The sequence below is a fragment of the Mastigoproctus giganteus genome, chromosome 9, assembly GCF_048544385.1.
Source record: "Mastigoproctus giganteus isolate SK-2022 chromosome 9, ASM4854438v1, whole genome shotgun sequence".
NCBI lineage: Eukaryota > Metazoa > Arthropoda > Arachnida > Uropygi > Thelyphonidae > Mastigoproctus > Mastigoproctus giganteus.
Window position 1 is genome coordinate 228,288,967 of NC_143583.1, and position 22,896 is coordinate 228,311,862.

At 35.5% G+C, this 22,896-nt stretch overlaps 1 protein-coding gene across 3 annotated transcripts in view; it reads left to right on the plus strand.

The window, feature by feature from the left end:
- The window catches only part of LOC150081158 (protein-L-histidine N-pros-methyltransferase CARNMT1), a 176,199-nt gene that overhangs the window by 100,207 nt on the left and 53,096 nt on the right, over window positions 1-22,896 (plus strand). For all 3 annotated transcript variants that reach the window (XM_090380997.1, XM_090380995.1, XM_090380998.1), the window contains exons 4-6: window positions 1,553-1,693; window positions 11,737-11,915; window positions 21,345-21,562. In XM_090380997.1, coding sequence (XP_090237123.1) covers window positions 1,553-1,693; window positions 11,737-11,915; window positions 21,345-21,562 — 538 coding nt within the window. The remainder of the gene's footprint in view (window positions 1-1,552; window positions 1,694-11,736; window positions 11,916-21,344; window positions 21,563-22,896) is intronic.

The window sequence follows — 22,896 nt, forward strand, 5'->3', positions numbered from 1 at the left end:
ACTGGTTCCTTTGTGTATTGCTCACATCATACGATAAAAAAAAAAATAATAAAAAAATAAATATTGGTATAGATACACCATAGATATCTCTTAAATGAAAATTACATTTGTAGTGTAAAGGCATCGTTTTAGTTATATGTCATATTGTGATCATCCTTCACAACGAATTACCATGTATTGCACTATCTCAAATAAGTAATGCTTCTCTAATAAAGAAGACGTTATTTATTCTCGGTGGGCACCACCACCCAGACGGCACCATTTCAAGGCTAGTTGGCCTTTCATCGGTAGGTGGGCAGGCACCCTGGTATTGCAATCATGACAACCCAGTTATGAAGTTAATTCCACAATATGAGAGATGCCAAAAGGTTTGTGATATATAATAACTATAATAAATATAAATGCAACAAGACAGAATACTATAAGTGCTTAAAATTATCTATTAAATATTGGTGTAGATACACCATATATAGCTCTTAAACAAAAACTACAATAGTAGTTTAAAGGCATCGTTTCATTTGTATCTCATATTGTGATCATCCTTCAATAACGATTTACCATGTATTGCACTATCTCAAATAAGTAACGCTTCTCTAATAGAGAAGACTGTTGTTATTTATTCTCTCTGGGACCACCACAGGTGGCACCATTTCAATGCCCAATAACAATAGTTGTCTCTAACAATAATCTTCTCTGTTAGTAACAACAATAGTCTTCTCTGTTAGAGAAGCGTTACTTATTCGAGGTAGTGTAATACATAGTAACTCGTTGTGAAGGATGATCACAATGTGAGATACAACTAAAACGATGCTGTGGTGTATCTACACCAGTATTTAATAGATAATTTTAAGCTCTTATAGTATTATGCTTTGTTGAATTTATATTTATTATATATATTTACACACACACACACACACTGAATTTTTTTAAGTTTCTGCCTTCCAAAGTAGGATACACTCATATACAGTATATATGATTATATCCTACTGTATATATGAGACGTGGCTATTAAATAACAAGACTGTGCACCCAGCCACTATATACCAAGCACCAGCTGTGAAACAAAGTCACAGTGATTGATCTTGAACCATTCCCTAGTTTACCAAATAATGTTGAGACAGGTTTTCATTACCTTGTGTTTTTACAGTTTGCTGGTAAAATGACAGATAAAAGAATAAATCGAATCAGCCTCAAATTTTTAATAAAAACCAAAAAAAAAAAAAACAAAAAAAAACACCAACTTGAAGAAAGTTGAGTTTTTAATCTCAAAAGTTTGAGATTAAAAACTCGTGACTTTCAAGTTGGTGTTTTGGGAAAATACTACCAAGAATTTACATGTTTGGATGTGTGTGTGGATAGATATACTTATTTATTTATTGCTGGTTTTAAAGATATTGGAGTTATGTGGAAAATTTGATTTTAGAAGGCTTTTCTTGGCTAAAAAGAATTTTCAGCTAGGAAAAAATAAAATTCACTGTCACATTTATATTTATTAAATATTAATTTTCATTTTTAAATAAAATTTTGTAAGTAAAGATCTAAATATTTATAGAAATCCACGAGAAGTTCGCATTCTTGTGCCTGGAGCTGGACTAGGACGTCTGGCTTATGAAATAACTCGTTTAGGCTATGTTTGCCAAGGAAATGAATTCAGCCTTTTTATGTTGTTTGCATCAAACTTCATTCTGAATAAGTAAGTAGTTTGGCAAAAAAAAAGATTTTTTCTTTCCTTGATAGCAATAATAATCTTTAAATTCCTTTAACTTGCAGATGATTCCCATGGGTAATGCAAAGAAATGGGCAATTTTGAAACTGGTATTCTGGGTAACGGTGTGGTGGGGAGGATTGCCCACATCTGACATACTTTTCTCTACATCGTGCCATTTACTAATCATAGAATAGTGGAGTAGTGCACAATGTGCTTTTGCTGTCAAGGCATTTTACAAAAACAACAAGAGTTATGAGGTTTTATTTATTTTTTATTTATTTTTTTATTTTTTTCACATTCATGTTTAGCTTAGCATCAGGATCCTCTACTGTCTGCTCATGCTCATGCCATTAAAACATAGGTATATAATTTGAAAGAAATGTTTCTGCTCTCAAAAATAAGTTCTGCAGCTGGAATGAGAAGTGCCTGTACACCAGAAAACATTGCAGCTGTTAGTACTGCTTTCATAAGGAGTCCAAAGCTCCCTACACATCAGCTGCCTGTTATTGAACTTATTCAGTAGGAATGTGCAACAAATATTGCACAAGAACTTAAATTTCTATCCTTACAAGGTACAGATATTGCAAGAATTAACATCTCGTGATCTCCTTATCTGTAAAAATTTTTGTCAAGAAAAGTGGTTACTCAAACACTTGATGATGAAGACTTGATTCACAATCTATGGATGATGTCTTTTTTTCTCTAAACAGTTTTGTGCATAAATAAAATTTTCATTATTGGTCAGAAGAAAACTCTTGCCAATTCCAACAGCAACCATTGCACAGGGTCTGGGTTACAGTGTGGTATGCAATTTCATCACATGGATTTATCGGCTCATCAAAATATACTCTCATTGCCCGCAAAGTATTGAAAGCTGAAAGAAAGAATTTTTGAGAAATTCATTTTGAGATGCTATACTACATCACAGGTGAAAGATATGCTACATCATGGGTAGAAGGCCTATGAGAGACACAGGTTACCCCAAGGATATGAACTTCAATAAATACATGACAGCTATATACTTTAAGATGGCATATTTATAATTTGGCAAATACAGATTATTTATTTAATTATTGAGTTTTTAAAATTGCTCATTTCCCTGGCTCACCCTGTATTATTAATGGTTAGCTACTATTTAAGAAAAGATATAGTGAATTATATTCTACTCAGCTGTTTTCATTACAGAAACCTGTTAGCTTTGTTTAAATGTTTTTGTATTAATGATTCACTGCCAGCGACGCTCTTTGGCCTTTGGAAATCAGTAAGGACAGAAGTGCTGAGCTAATGATTTCTTAGGGAGAATTAGGGAACTACAAATGAGAAGTTCCCTTAAACTGTGATAAATGTAATTTAAGTATAAATGGTGACCATAGTAATTGAAAGTTAAAAATATTTATCAAAATATGTGTAGAGGTATTATGAGAGAAGGGTTTTAATTATATAATAACGGTATATGTTTATTGCAAATACGACTAATTGCATATGTAGAGAATATTTGTATCTTGAGGTGGCTGAGGAAAGAGGGATTTATAAAGATGAAAAATTCATGTTTGTTGACATTACATACACATTTAAAGAAATTAAATTCACATTTGTGAATTTAATCTTTAAAATCTTTACCTTTTAAAGAAAGCTGCATAGTAATCATGAAACTTATCAACAAAAATCAATATATAAAAATTAACTGTGGAAAATAGTGATCTGATTTTTCCAGTAGAGAGATGAGAGATAAGGGCTTGAATAGAGTGAAATTTTTTGGATAAAAAACGACTTTTCAGATATCCAAGAAAAATCGTATTCCTTGATGTAAAGTTTGACAAGTAACTTGAGAAATGAAATTCTTTCTAAATTGGTTGAGCTCAAGAAAGATTGTATAAATTTCTAAAGGTGACCAATTTTTTTATTTCCTAGTGTGACCTCTAAGAATTTGGTTGCACTTTTCGATATTTGAATAGCTGATCATTTTATTTGTAACAGTTTGAAAATCAAAAGTACATTTAATAAAGAGAAGTTAATGAGAGCAGCTTCCTTTGGGTATAACACATTATTTTAAAGGTTGGCATTTGCTGCAGCTTTCTTTAAGAAAGCCAAAGAGCTGCCCTGGTATTATATCACCTATAATACCAGGGCAACTCATTGTAAAGGCAAAGTTTGTTGCACTGTTGCCACTTCTAGGCAGTTTAAATTCTATGGCCACAAAAACACATGGAATAAGAAGGTATTTTTGTGCCTCCAAGTTCCATATATTATTATGATTTTCATCATTATTATTTTTCTGCTTTTTTTTATGGGTCTTTTGTGTCTCTTTACTATTATTGTTATTGTTGGGACACTCTCTTACTATCCTACAGGTGGCTTTCTGGAGTTCCATGTAAGTGTTCTCTAGGAGGCCTATTGTTGCTAGGATCTTATGAAAGCCCTTTGGCACCATTCGGTGGTTGACACGTTGATCAGATTGGTCATTACTTGTTCCATATGTCACATATCCTTGACTTTCTAGTTTAGGTCTGAGTACTCCTGATCTTTTCCTTGTATGTTTTCTAGAGGTTGCTGGTTTTGGGCATTGCTATGTCGATCAGGTAGGTAGCCATTTCCTTCTTGTCGATGAGGGTTATGTCTGGTCTGTTGTGCAGGATTGTCTTGTACATTATGATGGTACAGCCTCAGTATATTCTGTGAATAGAGGTCTCCATTACGGCCTGAGTATCATACTTGTAATATGGTGAGCTTTCTTTGATCAGCTGGTATTTTTGTGCTAGCTTCTGATGTATGCTGGCCACCTGGTCATGTCTGCGATGAACTCCGTCTGGGTGATCACACTGCATCCTGCAGTGATGTGTTGGATTGTTTCTGGAGCCATTTGGCATCGTCAACATGTGTCATCTGTTACTACAGAATGCTTGGCAGTGTATTTCCTGTAGTGTCCAGTGTTCATTTCCTGGTGTTGGATGGTGAACATGAATCCTTCAGCCATGGGGAATAGCCTTCTGTTCTTGAACTAAGCATTGGAAGCCATCTTATCAATGTAGTCTTGATGAAAGTAGTGTCTGCCATGTAGTTCCGTCTTCACCCATTTTTCTATCTTTGTTTATTCTGTCTCTGTGATTGTGGTTCCCTTGTTGAGTTTGAGTGTTGTGTGCTGCTTGTCTGTCTTATGGCTTGGTAGATTGGTGCTGTGTTTTCCTGGAAGTAATCCCACAGGTTCTTAATCACCACCTTCACTTCAATGAGGTCAGTCAATCTCTCTTCCTCCTTCTTTATGGGCTGTGGTCAGTCTCTTGGTCATCATTATCCTGGTTGATTTCAAAATCAATTCCAGTCAGTGGGTTTAGTGCTAGACAGAACCATAGTGATTCTGTCTGGCACTCAACCCACTGACCACCATGTAGGGCATCTATCTGGAAGATTCCTCTTCTGATGGATGTCTGGCCTTGATGTTCTTGACCATAATGGTGGTCTTCCATTTTCCCCTGGTTGCTTCTACGAAGTGTGTCAGGATTGGGTTGACTTTAGATCTTCAGTGTCCCTATCAGCCAGCCATGGAGTCGAAGGCCTTGTGGTAGTCGATGTAGGTTGTGTACAGGTTGAGGTGCTCCTTGTAGGCTTGCTCCATAACTGCAGCATCAGTGGTCAATTCCTCCTTGCATCCTCTGCTCATCTGCTTGCATTCTTTCTGCTGCTTCACCATGATGTTCTGGCTCTCTAAGTGGTGTGATGTCTTCTTAGTTATGCAGCTGCTTAGAGTCTTGTACATCGTTGGGAGACAGGTGACTGTATTGTACTTGCTGGGTTTGTGGTGTCTTTGTCTTTAGCCTTCAGGTAGGTGATTCCTTGTGTCAGAGCACCTTATTTATACAAGTGAACTGCTTTACTATGTGCCTGTTTGTGCAGCTGAACGTCTTGTACCAGTAGTTGTGGATGTTATCTATTCTTGCAGTTTGCCAGTTGTCAGACTTTGTGATTGATTGTTGTACATCTTTCTCCCAAAACTCCCATTCTGTGATCTCATATGTTCATGGTTTTCTTCCTCGCTAGATCTGTCCATTGAGCATGGCTGTTATGGCTAACTTTGCAGCTTCACAGGTTCTCCCAGAACTCCTTGCGTACCTTCTGGTTGGGGGGGGGGATCCATTGCCTTCTTCTCCTCTTGTCTGAGAAGGAAGAACCTGCAGAAGGCTCTCTGGCTTCCATCAAATATCTTGTTGTTTGTTTTAGGCCTTGTGTTTGCTGTTGATGTTGTCTTCCTTGAGTCTGGCCTTCACTTTTCTGATCAGCTTCTTACTTCTGTTACCCCTTTGGTACTGGATAAATTGGCCTATCATCACTCTTATGTCTTTTATCTTCTGCTGTAGCTTTCTTTCCCAGGCTGGTGGTTCCTTGTCTTTGCATTTTGTGTTATGCTGGTCTCTGGTTTCCCTTCCATTCATCCTAGTGACTGCTACAGTGGCACAGTAAATGGCTGTGCGGATGGTGTCTAGTGTTACTTCGTTGTTGTTGAGATAATTTGGTATCATTATCCTTATTGTTGTTATTATTATTTCTATTTATTCTATTTATTAAACCTATTCATTCATTAAGCCAAATTATTAAAGATCTATTTATTAAACCAAATTATTAAATATGATGCACATGAATGAGGTTACATACATGTATTCAGATTTACAATGCTACTTACAGTTCTTGAAACAGTATATTAAAACATTCAACAATTAATTCAAGATACTAAATACCTAAATGAGTTATGAGAGATTGAGGACTACTTATTTACCAGAATATACATGAATTTGCACAATAGATACTTATTTACAAGGATTTAGAGTAAATTACTTATTTGCAATATTTTGGATAGCACACCATTTGAATCTCTTAATAAAAGTCACTAACTAGATAAAGTATTTAATGGTTTGAATCATTCCTCAGGTGGGCTGACAGTTGCTTATTGACCATGTTGTGATTCTTATTTCTTCTTTACATAGTTCATTCTTACAAATGGAAATATACATTGCTTCCCTGGCAAGTTTGGGTTGATGGATTATGGTTACCATGGATTGCTCAGATGGAAGGCTTCACAGGATTAGAGTATCACCAGTTGGTAGGTATTCCCAGGTTTGGTTCCTTATAGCTGACATCTTCACAGTATTTTGTTGGATCCACTTGTAACTTGTAGAATGTATCCATAGTGTTGCTGGAAAATATCTGCTCAGCCCGTTGAGGTTTTGGAGAGATGACTATAGTTTAGGACATGTTCCTGCTGGGAGTCTAGTGGGTCCTTTAGGGCAGGTCAGATTAGTTGATCTGAGAAGTACTGATCTTGCCAGTTAATAGCTAGGGTAAGGTTCATTGAGATTACCAGGTGTTTCTACGTTGGAATTATTTCAATTGGTGAAAGCCTGTGAAACCTAAACTTAACTGTTTTGATAACTTAACTGTTCTGATATGATTGGAAGATTAAAAAATTGAAAAGAATTAAAACTTAAGTATTTTGATTTCTTCGAGTAAGTGCACTTTTATCCTCTGTTCATCACTAAATCATTTAAAACCATTTAAGCAATTAAAATATTAGAAAAAAACTGAGAACCAAGACCAGGGGAATTCATGATAAACATCATCAGTCAGTTTGTATATGAAAAAAGAAATAGATATTGCATTAAATATAATAAATGTGTCGGTAATTTGATGTTAAGAATGTGAAAGGTGCTCAGTCGTCAACAGTTGTAAGCACACCTTCAGATATTCCATCGAAGATATTGATAATATAGTTTATATGATACATGGCCAGCCAAATTGTAATTTCTCTTATATTGTTAGTACCACTGTAAAGTATGGAGCAACAAATATACTGAATGCATGTTCCTTGTACATGTATGGCACATGCATTCAAATACAGTAAACCCTCGATTTAATGAACCCTGATATAACAGATTTTGGATTTAACGGACTAGACTAATAATAATAATACGGTAATGTACATATTAATCTCGACCATATATTTTTTTTTTAATTTACAGAAAACTTCAGTATTATTATTAATTAAAAATTAATAATAATTACTTATTTCCATTATTGTTTTCATAATTGCCCACTTTTATTTTTATAATCAAATTCAGGAAATTGTTTTTTATTCTTTCTGAAAACATGTTGAAATAGCTGTTTTCCCAGATAACAGATAAGAGCAGACGGTGACTTGCGAGCTGAACGTGACTCGGGACACTAAACTGCAGGTCTATAGATTCGCTTTGTTTCAGTCTCAGTCTGCCTCAAGCTATCATGCGGTCAGGTTGTATACAGAGTGTTTCTGTGATTTCTGAATTGTGACTTTATTTATTAAATAATTTTGCAATCCTTACAATTTAAAATGGCATCAAGTGATAGAGGAGTTAAAAGAAAGCATGTGAACTTAAATGTGGCACAGAAATTAGAACAAGGCATCTCAGTAGCACATGTTTGGGAAATTTATGGCATAAAAAAACAAACTGTTTCTGATATCCATAAATCAAAGGCCAAATTGCAACATTTTATATTTACAACAGAATATTACATATTCTTTATTATAATTTAATAATTTTATATTGTACAGTACTGTATATTGCATTAAAGCTTTTTTTTTTTTTTTTTTTTACATTAAGAACAATAAAAAATACCCCCTTAGGTTACATTCAATTTAACGGACATTCATCATTAGCAGATACCCCCCCCCTTTCCCCTATTACTCCTTTAAATCGAGTATTACTGAATACTGTATACTGAATATATATGCCATAAATTAACCTTATTATCACCGGGTTAATTTATGGCATATACTTTCTTCCTCTTCTTCTTTACACCAGTCATAAATTGCTTACTTTATGAAGTCTTGACCATAGAATTGTTTTGGAAATTTTCACATTATTAATGTCAAATTACTGATGAATGAACCTTTCTCCAATATGGCAATTGAAACATTGTTTGTTTGTTATTTGGTTTTTAAAGGCCATATAACTAAGGCCATATTGCTCCGGGATATGCGGTGGTCATTCCCTGTCCTTTCCACATCCTCCGTATTTGGTGGTGACGGGCTCGAACCCCGGTCTAATCAAGAAGTGTGTGCTATGCACTGCTGCTCCTTCCCACCTGGCTACGGTGGCACCAATTGAAACATACAAAGTTACCAAATCTCAGGAGAATAGTGCCTCGTGGGGACTAATAGTAATCTGTTTGATGCAATATATCTCCTCATTTTTGATATTCAAATTGACATGATGATGATGATGATGTGTGGATCACAAAAGCCTGCGGTCTTGGCTCTCAGTTCTTTTTACTGTTTTAACTGCTTAGATGTTATTAAAAGTTTAATGCTGAACTGAGGCTAAGAGTGCACTTTCTCCAAGGAATTTTTAAATGTTCCAATCATATCGAAACAGTTAGGAGGTAAATTCTGGTTTCACAGACATTTGCTAATTGAAATAATTGTCTAATTTTTCAAAACGTTAAGCAGTGCTAAAAATTCATATCTGGTTTAGGTTGGAATAAAGAATAGCTCTCAAGAAGGTGAAAAGTTTACATGATATCCTGTTCAAGCTATCTTAGAAGTATTCAATTCAAAGGAAAGAATCGATGTTTATTGGAGTAGCAGAAGACCAAGCATTAGTATATGAAGCAGACATTTTAGATTTTAGAATGTTGTACATTATACCTTCATATGCTCCTGCTTCATGTACAGGAGGGGAGGGTGTATATTTGTCAGCAGGGGTATACAAAACAGGCATTTTTGAATGTCATCCTTAACCTGCTCAGGATTGCATATACTAGTTAAATCTTGTTTCAAAAGCCATAAGGCTGAGATTTGGATTTTGTTAGGGAAAAGTGTGGCATGATGATAAGATTCCCGTCCCTCATGATATCTGGATCTAGGTGAGTCGTAACTTTCATTACATTTGTTCAATTCAGGTAGATTTGAATGTTGTTCTTGTTCTTTCTTTTTGTTAAGGTGAATTTGGCTATTTAGCAGAATTCAGGTATATAACCAGGCATATATAACCCAACATATATAACCAGGGGATCAACACTGACAGAATTTGTGTTGGTGATGATTGATCAAGCAGAAGGTTTGAGATCGTTTAAGAAGTGATGTTTGATGGATTTTTCCCATTACTTTGGAAATAGTAGAGGTAAGTGCAGTAGAGTGGTAATTAAATAGGAAGGATTTGACACCCATTTTAGGAACTGGTTGGATATGAGCAAATTTATAAGCAGAAGGAAAAACACTAGTGAAATTATAAAATGTAAAAAGTGACAGAAAACAGTAGGAAGCTCAGGAACACACTTTTTTGACCACACTTGGAATACTGTGTCCAGGTATTGAGGCAGCAGCTGAAAAAGACAGCCATAGAAGAAATTTTATTGAGGCATATAAGGCTCTAAGAGGCAAAAGTAAAATGAATGAATGTGAATTTCACTGTTATAAATGATTCCAGAACTAGGGGCCATAAATCCAATTATGGGGAAGGAGGTTTAGACAGTTTGTGGTAATTTTTCTATGGAGTTTCAACTGGATAGATACCTGCATGAGGAGAGAGTCAAATGTTTTTTGTAATTTGTTTTTGGTTGGTGCAGCAAAATCCCATAGCTTCCTTGCCACCATACAGCTAGTGCTAATTCTATATAACAACACAGGTTTGGAGAAATGCCATCAGGACCAGGAGCTTTCTTTCAAGATTGTTCAGAATTCTTTGACATCCTTCATAAAGTATTTAGTAATAAGCACAAGTCTCTGCTGGAGCTTTGGCAGCCAATATTAAGAGAATTTGAGAATATTTCTGAGGAATTGTGCCTTGCTGTGTGTTGCTCAGACTACAGTTTTGTATCACAGTGGCTGCTATTAATTTATTAATTAATATTAATAAATATATATTAATTAAAATATGTATGTAGGAAATGATAGGTAAATGATAATTAAAATATATATTTAAAATAGTGCTCTTATTAATAGTCAGGCATGTTTCTTTATTTATGGACCACTCTGTATATGCACAGTTATACACAGTTTATTAATTTTTTTTTCATGCTGTCTACATGCAGATTTCATCTCAGAGCCATAAAAGTTCTTACATACCACTCCAAATACTTCGTAGTCGCAATCATTATTTTATGATATGTCAGTTTGTTAGAGGATCATGTAATTGGCTGTTGCTATACCAGAATAAGATTAATAAGCCACTGATAAATGGATTTTTTTTGTATTTAACAACAATTAAACAACTTCGAATAAGAATTAAACCTATAATAAAATACACTTAGCATAGACACATTGGTGAAACTATCATACCACAAGGTCTGCCTCTGTTTGGGTGGAGTCAGTCAAGTGGCCTAACAGGTGGTTTTATAGGTTATTAAAGATCACATGGAGCCATTCAGAAATTGGATGGGTGGGATCAGAATTTATAATTTTAGTTCTGTACAAATGGACAACAACCTTTCTTGCCCTAAGACCCATCTTTCTTGCTTTGCCCCTAGACTTTGATCATTTATCATCAACGTGAATTGTTGATCATTTGTTTTTGGTGCACTAAAACTCCATAACTGATTCTTGCAAAAAGTTGATATTGTTTGAATGAAAATGAATTGCTATTTGTAATTGTAATGGCAAATGATGCAGGGAAGCAAGGCTATATGGCAACAGTTTAAAAAAAAAAACAAAAACCTCATCTTTCCATCCCTGCTAATAATTTGCTTAATTCTTCCTTAAATTTATTCAAAGTATCCATTTCTACAATGCCAGGTAGAAGTCACTCTCTGGCTGAAAGAAAATTTTTGCACATCTGTCCTACAGCCATCCTTTTTTCAATTTTAATTTATGTTCCCCTTACATGTATCATCCTAGAAAGAGTAAAGATGCCTTGGCACTTAGTTTACTCAGTCTATTTAAAGCCTTAAATAATTGAAAGAGAAAAAATTAGGGTTTTTTTTTTTTTTTTATACTGCTACATACGTTAGAAATATTGTTTTGATAATCAGACATTTCTTTTCATATAAGTTAAATCACTTTGTAGGTGTAAAGGTGTCAAAATGTATCGCATTTATCCGTGGGTACATCAGTATTATAATCACATGTCATCTTGTGATCAGATAAGACCTGCTCTTTTTCCCGATGTTGACCCATCTGATTTACCTCCTAATGCTGAATTTTCCATGGCTGCAGGCAACTTTACTGACATTTATACAGATTCAGGTAGGAATGACTTTGATTTTAACAGATCTAAAGCTACACAATGTGGACAAATTTCTGTTTAACATATAGTTTATTTTAATTGTATAAACCAGAGCTGTAATTCTCAATATGTTCTACATTGATATCAGTATTTTTAAAATAATAAGAGAAGTTTACCTCAATATAATACAAAAGAACACAAAAAACATACTTTTTTATTTAACGAGGCCAAAATACTTAGTGTCAAACGTAATTATACCAGACTATTAATTGCTGAAACTATCAAAATTAAATTACATGAGAATTCTGTTAATGTTCGCCGGCCATTTCTTATCTCCGATTTGTGGGCTTTTATGCGCATGCGTGAAGACAAATAATCCATATGTAAGTTTAATGCTCACCCCTATTCGGTAATTTTCATTCCTGTGATCACGACATACGTTCAAAAAGCAACTTCTCAGCTTCAGGATGGAAAATCGTTTTAGCAATTTTTTCGTTAACTTTCTTTTAATTAATTTAATTTTTAATTGTGTTAGATTGATTTTTTTTTTATTGTGTTCATTTGATTTTTAATTGTGTTCAATTGTTTTTAATTATTTTTAATTGTGTTCAATTGAGTTTTAATTATTTTTTTATTTTTTACTGTAATGTAAGATTTGCGATTTTTTCGCAAATCTTACATTAGTTTTAATTGCTGGAGAGTATCATATGGAAGTGTTCTATGTATTATATTGAAGTAAACTTCTCTTATTATTTTACAAAGTTCATTTTAATGTATACCTTTGTTAATTTTCTTATAAAAAATTCTCTAAATGATCCATAAGTAATTCTTGACATCTCTGAACAATTGAAAGTTTCTTAATTGGAAATCAAAACAAGTTATGCAATGTAAGCAGTAGGTTACATTTAGCTGCATTAGATTTTTATTTCTTAAAGTAGTTTAGAACTTTTTCTGTGATTAATAGAAATGAAATACCTGTCTTTTTACCAATTGATTAACTAATAATGAATAAAAGTAATTGTTTTAATTTCCTTGCACATGCCTCCAAGTATTATCCAATTAAATGTGGAGTAATATTTACTCCACATTTTTTTTTTTTTTTTTTTTTTATGAGAACCCCAAACACGAGAGGTATTAGAACCTATAGTACTTAGTACCGTGCTTGGGTTGGAGGTTGAGAAGACGAAAGAAGATATTTGTTGATATTGGACTTGAACTTCTGTAGATTGTAATTTTCAGGAAATACGTATGAAGGAAGGTTGTTCCAGAAAACGGCAGTTGAATGAATAAATGAGGAAGATGAAAAGTTGGTTCTGTGGGTTTTGAAGTTGGACAGTAAATGGATATTGGCTGGTGGCGGCACGTGTTCAGACTGTTTTGAAAGAGAGAGCGGGAATTATAGAAGCCAATTCAGAAGAACAGTGCCCATGGAAGTATCTGTAGAAGAGGCATGCAGCAGAAACAGTGCGTCTATGATAAAGCGAGTGGAGAGACTCTGTTAGAGATGAATCATTAATTAACCTAACTGCCCTCTTCTGAATGGAATCAAGAAGCCTGAGAGAGGTTTTGGGGGCACCACCCCAGATGTGGGAACAATATTCCATGGCAGGGCGGATTTGCGATTTATACAGAGTGAGCAGCTGTTTGGAAGAAAAGTAACGCCGAGAGCGAAAGAGAAAACAAAGTTTTTTAGATGCAGAGGAAGCAATATTTGTAATGTGCTTGTGCCAAGAGAGAGAGATTAGAAGTCAGGGTAATCCCCAAAAGAGATATATCATTTTGCCTAGAAATCGGAGTGTCACTAAAGATAAGCATAGGAGCAGAAGAATCCTTTTTGCGAGATATAAGACAAGACTGAGTTTTAGAAGGGTTGAAATCAACTAAGTTGTCTTTGCCCCACTGGAGAATTACCTGAAGATTGGCATTTAAGGAATTGGCAGCAGATTTTCGAGAACTCGAAGCTGATTGAGCTGGACAAGGTTTCTCAAAATGGAAAGTTGAATGCAATGTGCTATCATCGGCAAAACTATGGATAGGATTTCCAGTCAGTGGAAGAAGGTCATTGATATTCAAGAGGAAAAGAGTGGGGGAAAGAACTGAACCTTGGGGGACACCGGCATTAGTGGAGAAGTTAAAAGACAGAGAGCCATCTACCATCACCCTCAGTGAGCGATCAGAGAGAAAACTGGATAACCAATACTAAAAACATTTGGCAAACCATAAGATGGAAGCTTGTTTAGAAGACCTTTATGCCAAACACGATCAAAAGCCTTTGAGATGTCAAGAGCAACTACTTGTGTTTCACCGAACCTTTCCATTGAATTAGTCCATAAATGGGAAAAATAAGCCAGAATATCACCAGTGGATCGACACTGACAGAATCCATACTGGCGATCGTTGATCAGACGGAAGGTTTCTAGGTAGTTTAAGAGTTGGCGGTTAATTGATTTCTCCATTACTTTAGAAAGAGTAGAAGTAATTGCAATGGGACGATAATTGGATGGGAGGGATTTGTCACCCTTTTTAGGAACTGGCTGGATATGAGCAAATTTCCAAGCAGAAGGAAAAACACCTTTGGAATAAGAAAGTGAAAAAAGGCGGCAAAGAATAGGAGTAAGTTCAGGAGCACAGGTTTTGAGAACAAGTGGAGAAAAACCATCAGGACCTGGAGCTTTCTTAGCATCAAGATTCATCAAAATCCTTCTGATATCCTTTTGACGGAAGACCACAGGAGGCATTGAATGGAGCGTTTTAGGAATGGTGGGAGGTGTTTTACCAAGATCATTAATACATGAGCTGGAAGAAAAATGGGATGCTAGCAGGTCAGCTTTATCCTTGGCTGAAGTGACAACAGAACCATCTGGTTTGGACAGAGGTGGGAGCAGAGATGGGCAAAAGTTGCAGCCAATAGCTTTGGCAAGAGACCAGAATGCTCGGCTACCATTAGGGCAAGAAGCAAGTTTTCTACTCTTAGCCTGTTCAAACTCTAGTTTGGACTGATTAATAAATGCTTTACAATTGTTGCGAGCTTTGGTGTAGGCAGAAAATGAATCTGAAGAATTAGAAACAAGCCAATTACGATATGCAACGTTCTTCTCTTGGACAGCCTTAGCACATTTATTGGAAAACCAAGGTTTAGATAAAGGGTGAGATTTTAAAGTGGAGTGTGGGATAAAGGATTCCATTCCTTCAAGAATAATTTCACTGACACAATCTGAGCAAACGTTGACATCAGAAGTTTTGAAACAGTAATCCGACCAAGGAAAAGAAGAAAAGAAGTCTCGCAGGTCATCCCATTTTACATTCTTGTAATGCCAAACAATACGAGGTTGGGAATAGCCATGAGATAAAGGTTCCATTGGAGAAGAGACAATCACCAAGTTGTGATCTGAAGTGCCTAAAGGACCTCTCACTTCGACCTTGTACTTAAAAGGGTTGTTTGTGAGAAAAAGATCAAATGTATTGGACAATCCTAATCATACAGATTAGGATTGTCCGGTATTCTTGTAGGTAATGAACAATCTGTACTAGGTCATTAGTAATTGCAAAAGCCTCAGCATCTCGACCTGCTGGGTCGGTGTGACTAGAAAACGGAAGCCAGCTGGAGTTGTGAACGTTAAAATCACCAAGGAAAATTACCTCACTGTTAGGAAAGCTGGACTGGAGAAAGTCAAGTTGCAAATAGAGGAAGTCAAAGAGCTCCAAGTGATTAGTGGAGTTGGGAGAATGGTAGAGACAACAGATGAATTTTACACAATGAGGTAGAGAGATTTTAAGCCAGAGAAGATCAAAGAGAGGAGATTCCAAGTTGCCAAGTCTCTGACAGAGAATATCAGAACGGACATATGCACAAGTACCACCTTTGAGGCGAAAGGAATCATACAGCAAATTTTTTTTTTTATGAAAACCCCAAACACGAAAGGTATCAAAACCTATAGTACTTAGTACCGCGCATGGGTTGAAGGAGAAGTATTGGGGGGGGGGGGTGCCGGAAACTTTGCTCTAGAGACTAAACATGGGTTTCACCACTTCAAGCCTCCAATAAGCAAAGTGGTGGTATTTCACCGGTTGATGAAAGTCATCTACCACCTACAATAATTTGGACATCTGAGATGAGCAGTAGTTGAATCAACTGATAACTGAGATTCAGTCAGAAAAAGTACATGGGGTTTGGAAGACTGCAAGTGGAAATGGACATCGTTGAGATTGGAATTGAGACCACGTATATTTGTGAAATGAATTAGGAAGTCCTTGGGAGGTTTAGATCTTTTCGCAGGTAAGCTTGCTCTATTATTTTGACAATTCATGGTGTATTCAATAGTAAGAAAAAGTGGGTGGGACATGCTGTATGAAGTAATGAAATTTTTGCATATGGCATACATGTGGTAAGAATATACCCAGATCCTTGACATAACGTGGCCTCGACAATGCTCCCCGCATACACACTACTCGGACTCCCTCCAGTCACTATCTGGCAGAGTAGAGGTAGCAAGATTATACACTAGCTGATTCGGAAGCCTCCTAGAGAGTTACCAATAGGTTTGGTCCGGTGTACTATCTAGCGGCCGGCCTGCGAACACCGTTTTAGAGCTGTACCCTCGAAATGTAAGGAATATTGGATCTTGCCACGACATTCATCATAACCTCAAAAATCATCAATCATACTGCATGATGGAAGAGATAGGGAAGGGTTGGCCGGAACTTAGCTCTAGAGACTAAACATGGGTTCCACCACTTCAAGCCTCCAAACCTACATTTTGTAATGTAGTTAGGGTTCTTTATAGCACCCCCCCCCCCCAGGGAAATGAGAAAAATAGTTATATCAATAATTCATAAAGTCAACAAAAAAAAAAAAAAAAAAGTATAAACATTTAATGCAATATAGCATAATCTAATTAAGAATGTGTACTACAGTACAGGTAGGTCCTGCTTTATGACGCTTCAATTTATGCCACATTAATGTCATTTTAAAATAATAATAACAAAAAAACAAATATAAAAAGAAAATTTGAAAGTGCAAGCATAAACGCAGCACAGGAAGTGGGTACCTAGACAGCACTAGTGTCAATGTCAGTTGTTTTCTCCTCATATGCCAGTGTGCATGTGTTGTGAGCTGTACCTAAAATTTTAAGAATTTCCTGTGTTAATTAGTGCCTTATCATTTTAAATAAATTGTGCAACCCTTCTAAGTGTAGTGGTGAATCTGTGCCTGCACATGTTAAAAAAAAAGCCACACACCTTTAACGATTGAAGTGAAAATGGACATTATTTGTTGTGTGGAATCTGGTGAGCAGCGTTCGGAGGTGTGCAAGACCTTAAATTTAGCACCTTTTACTGTTACGACCATTATGAATAATGCTGAGAAGATCAAGCAGTCATATACAGGAATTATTAATGTAAGCATTTCTAGAACAACTTATTTAAGGAGTGAGACAATGGAGAAGTTATTAGTGCTGTGGATAGATGATATGAACCAAAATAACATTCCTGTAACAGGCAGTGGTTATGGACAAGCTTGTTCAATGAAATTAATGAGGAATTTGGAGAGACTGAATCATTTTCGGGTAGCAGGGGCTGATTTTCCCAGTTCAAAAACCAGACCAGAATTCACAATGTAAAAATTACTGGTGAGGCAGCTAGCACCGACACTGCAGGTGCTGAGGAATATTCTCCCATATTCCAAAGGTTAATGGATGTAGGCTGCTACACCCCATGTTGATGAAACTTGGCTGTACTGGAAGAAGATGCCTGGTAGAACATACATAGCCTGTGGAAAGAGGTCTGCCCCTGGTTATAAGGCTGAAAAAGATCAACTTACATTATTTCTGAGTGCTAATGCATCAGGCACTTTTAAGTTAAAGCCGATATTCGTGTACCATTCAGAGAATCCATGTGTTCTGAAAACAGGAAGACTCGCCTTCCTGTTTTCTGGTGTTCTAATAGAAGGCAAGGGTGACCCAGACCCTTTTTAATGAATGAATGGTAACTTCATACTTTTGTCCAAAGGTGGCCCAATTTTGTGCAGCAAACAACTTGCCCGAAAACATTGTTCTAGTCCTCGACAATGCTTCAGGACATCTAGCCAACCTTGAAGATATCCCTAACAATGTTTTGAATGTGAAGGTCATTTATTTGCCATCCAACACCACCACACTGTTGCAGTCAATGGATCAGGGTGTTATTGCAACCTTCAAGGCAACTATTTGTACGATCTTCAAAGGGATTGTCGAGGCAGTGCAGGCATCTAATTCAGTGACTGTGAGGGACTACTGGAGGTCCTACAGCATCCTTAAGGCCATTTGCTGCACCCTGGAAAGAAGTGTCACAATCATGCATGAATGGCGTTTGGAAGAAATTGTGGCCTGATGGAGTGTCCTACTTTTTTCACTTTGAGCCAGTTTCAGCAGTGGCTGAAGATTTCACTTGGATGGCTGAGGATGTTGGCCTTGACAAGGTTGACATTGATGATGTCAGTGAGTTGGTGAGCCTCTTTCAAAGGAGGACTTAGAGGAGCTGGCTGCACAACTGGCTAAACAGGATTCTGAGGAGTAAGAGCAAGAGATTGTGCCAGTTAGGACCCTCACCACAAAGACACTTCAACCAGCTTTGGCACAGATACCAACAGTCTGTGAAACTCTGTGACAGTGACCCAGACTGAAAACAACAGGTCTTCCATCCAAAAAGCTGTTACTAACATACTGAAACCTACTACAATATGTTAGAAGAGAGAGAGAGAGAGAGAGAGAGAGAGAGAGAGAGAGAGAGAGAGAGAGAGAGAGAGAGAGAGACTCAACAGACGTCTTTGCTTTAGTTCTTCTCTAAGGCCAAAGAACCTGCAGAACCGGTTGACCCTCCACCAGGCCTATCCCATTGATGCCGTTCCCATTATGCCAAAAAACATCAATGGGAGGGATGACAGTGGCATTACTACATACTTTTTGGAGCGGAGATGGGGGGGGACACCCCAGTGCCGTCAGACAACTAACACACTTTACATACTCTTTGGAGTATGTAGGGCTCTACGGGATTGAAATACTAAGTAAATTTCCATTTTATTACTTATATTTTATCTATAAATATTATAATTATAACTCATAATTATAAAATAATCACAAATATTTAATATAAAAACATTTATATTAACTCTTATGGTTCAATTTTCATAGTGACGGAACCTATCTCATTTAAATACATTATAATTCTTCCTCGATTTATGCTGCTTCAGCTAACGACCTCGAGGAGGTGGAATGTAACCCTGGCGTAAATCGAGGCCTACCTGTATTAAATATGAAAACAAAGATTCTGCCTTTTCTATTGATTGTGTGTAGTCAGATTAATTGGTCTGAAACCAATTCCCCTGTCAGGGGAATTGGTTTCAGACTTTAAAATGATCTGTAAAAATGCATTGCTATAGTGGAAGAGTATGTTTTAAAAGAGAATTGTGAAGACACTTAACAGTTAATTCACTTCCACAGTTAGGCTGAGCTTGAAAAAACACAACGTACAACATCTAATTCTTGGTGAGTTTCCTGCAATGAAATTTCTTGCACATAGGTTCCTCTTCCTCATCGCTTCAAATTTCAGGTTTTTCTATTTTGTCTGTATGAGTTCCCCTTCATTTGTGCTTATCTCAAGCACACAATGTCTGCACCCACTTCAGTATAGTCTCTAAAACATGTTTCCCTCTAATTTAGATGACAGTGCACACCCTTAAAAATTTCTCTACTATGATTGGGCTATTTTTTATGATTAATAGAGGCAGAAGCATCCAAAGCTTCATTGTTGCATTATTCAAGACAACAAATCCAGCATTGTTTGAAGCGGTTGCTCTCACTTTTTTGTGAACATCATCTTGTGCTAAACACAGATACATTGCCTGCATCACATTGATTTTTTTTTTTTTTTTTTTTGAAACACACCACAATTTTGTGTAGTAGCATTCTTTGATAGTTTTTCTTAAAGGCTAGATCTTTAATGTTTTGTGTCGTATTAGTGGCAATAGTGATTGCAAGTAGGCCATTCTCTTGCCAATGAGAAGTGTAGTTTTTCATAAACAGAAAAATTTTTCTATTCTCCCTACTCACCTTGCGATCTGTATATCTAATCTATTCTTCGTAGATGTTTGATGACATCCAAGCCTTCTGGTTTGCTCAGTACATGGTAATTAGTATTTTCAAGCCTTTAAAGCATCAAGGCTCCCCCCAATGATTAAGAGTGGAAGAATATAGTTTGGGGAAGAACGTTATGTGGTTGTTTTCCATTAAGATTATTACTATATATAATACCACTCATATACCACGTGAAATTAATAATATAGTTTATTAAGCTACAGTATATATAGTAGTTTAAGCAAATAGCTTAATAAACTATATTATTAATTTCACATGGTATATGAGTGGTATTAATATAGTAATATTCTTAGTGGAAGAATGCTTGTTTTTTCCTTTTTTTCTGCCTTTACATTTCTCCTTATGTAAGTGTTTTATCCAGAAGCAACTTGGAAAAAAAAAACAAAAAAAACCCATTTTTATCAGCATTGAAGATATTCTGGTTGTATGTCAACAAAACTTTTTTTAAGTGATTATCCTTCCATTCCTTTATAGCTTCAGTATTCAATATTCATTCAATGTGTAAGCAATTCAGCCTTAGTTTTTAAAAGATTTTCCTCTAAAGGGAACTTTTTTCTTTTTTTTTTTTTTTGCGTGTAGCATTATAAGCCATTCTAAGAGTACCTTTTCAAAATCAGGATATTTCATCTTTCATGCTGTATTCCTACCTGGTGCAGCAAATTTTTCTAAGCATTCAATGTTTTTTTTTTTAATCTCTCAGAATGATAACAGTGTACTTTTTGAAATGCCAAACTGTTTTGTGATGTCAGTCTTAGAATGCATGCCATTAGTTTTTTGTAAAATCTTAATTTTGTCTGGGACGTGAAAAGGCATTTGCTTTGTAGAAGCATATCAATAAAAACATAGTCCATACATACTGTATAACGAAATGAACTTCTAGTCAAAATTAATTTCATATGCCAATGAGCATGGGAAATCAATAATTTATTGAAGTTAATGATTATTAACTTCAATAACTTAGTGTTTCTTTCATTTTGAAATGCAAATATTTTAATACAAAAAGTGAAAACAGATAGGGTGATGGAAATTTTTGGATCATTATGGATAATTTGTTTGTCTTTAAAGGTGTTATAATGGGATATTGACTGTAACATTATAATGACTTACCACATAGGCCATATGATGTGCTGGGATGTTAAAAAGTGAGTCACTATAAAGAGCTTCAACTATATTGATTTATCATGAATTTAAGTGGTTAAATATACCAAATGCATCTGCAGCACTATAGCAAAAGAAACATTTTCAGATATGACTACTGTGCAATATTTCAGTTTATAATATACTTAAAATAATTTTAATGTTTAAACTTTTATTTCCTAGGTTCATGGGATTGCGTTGCAACCTGTTTCTTTATTGATACAGCCAATAATGTTGTTTCCTATATTGAAACCATTTGGAATATCCTCAAACCAGGTGGATACTGGATTAACTTAGGACCTCTTTTATACCATTATGCTGACCTCCCAAATGAGGATTCTATTGAACCAAGCTATGAAGATTTAAAAAATATCATTCACGCTTTTGGTTTTTTTATGGTGGTAAGTTTATGTGAATTAAGAAAAATTAACTGATCACTTTTCACACTTTTATGAAGACAAGACTAATGTTTTTTTAGAATATGGCTTAGAATACAGTTGCAAATAATAACAGCTTTTGCAGCTTTTGAAGTAAAAAAAAATTTCCTTTTTTTTGAGAAAATGATGCTATCTGGGGACACTTGTCCCTTCAGTGACAGAGTTGGGACTTTCTCTAACTTTTGAAACACCTTAATTTATCCATGAATAAACCTAAATGGTATTCATTAAAAGCTCTAAGGTACTGTTGTGACCAATATTAGAGCAATCCAGCTTCATCATCAGACAATTTCGGTTGGAACTTTCTTGACCGAATTCGGCTTTGTTGCTTGCTTAGATTTGATGCATTTATTCACAGTTCAACACAAGGTTGCCAATTGAAGCTACCTGTTGCCTTTTATTGGGGCCAAAAAAGCTTTGAAGCTAACACAACAATGCTTTAGAGTTTTTCGTGAATGATTACTTCACCTTCTGGGTGATGTTATTGGATTAAAAATGATATTAGTAACTTGAGGTTTACTTGTGGATAAACATAATTTCTAGACTGGAGGTAAAAAAAAAAAAAAAAAAAAGAGACTAGTATCATATTTTCTCAAAATATTTCAATAACTGCTTTGAAATAGTACTCCACTTCTTTGCTAAATAAATGATTTACATTTATGCTTAATATTACTCATGGATTTAAATTAATTTTTCAAATTTAGCTTGATATATTTTTCTTAGAAAAATATATCAGTCTATCAAATAATTTCCTTATGTATAAGAATTATAAGGATAAAATTTCACTTCCTTTACATAAGAATCACAAGTGACTATTTAATTAAAAAAGAAATAAATTTTCTTATAAAGTGATTGAGTGTAATTTTTATGCACTTCCCGAATGTTTTGATTTCCTTTGCTACAAATGTTATATGGAATCAACTTTATACAAATTTACATAGAGAGGTACACACACCATATATATATTTGTGTGTGCGTGCGTGCGTGCGTGCATGTGTAGTTTAGATTGTTAAATTTATTGTAAAACCATATAATATGGAAAAAAATAGGTATTTATAGTATGATGATTATATGGCAATTGTACCTAGGTGTGCAAAGCAGCAACAAAGGTTACAAAAGTATATAAGCAAGAAAAAAGCTAACAGATAGAAATGTAAAGAGCAGAAAATGCCAAACTAGTCAAGAAAGGATAGACAGCAAGAGAAGTATTTAGAGTGGATGAAAGGAAAAGAAGGCAAAAAACCTAAATGATACTTGGAATTAGACGGAATGCAGCTAAAACGGAATGCAGCTAAAAG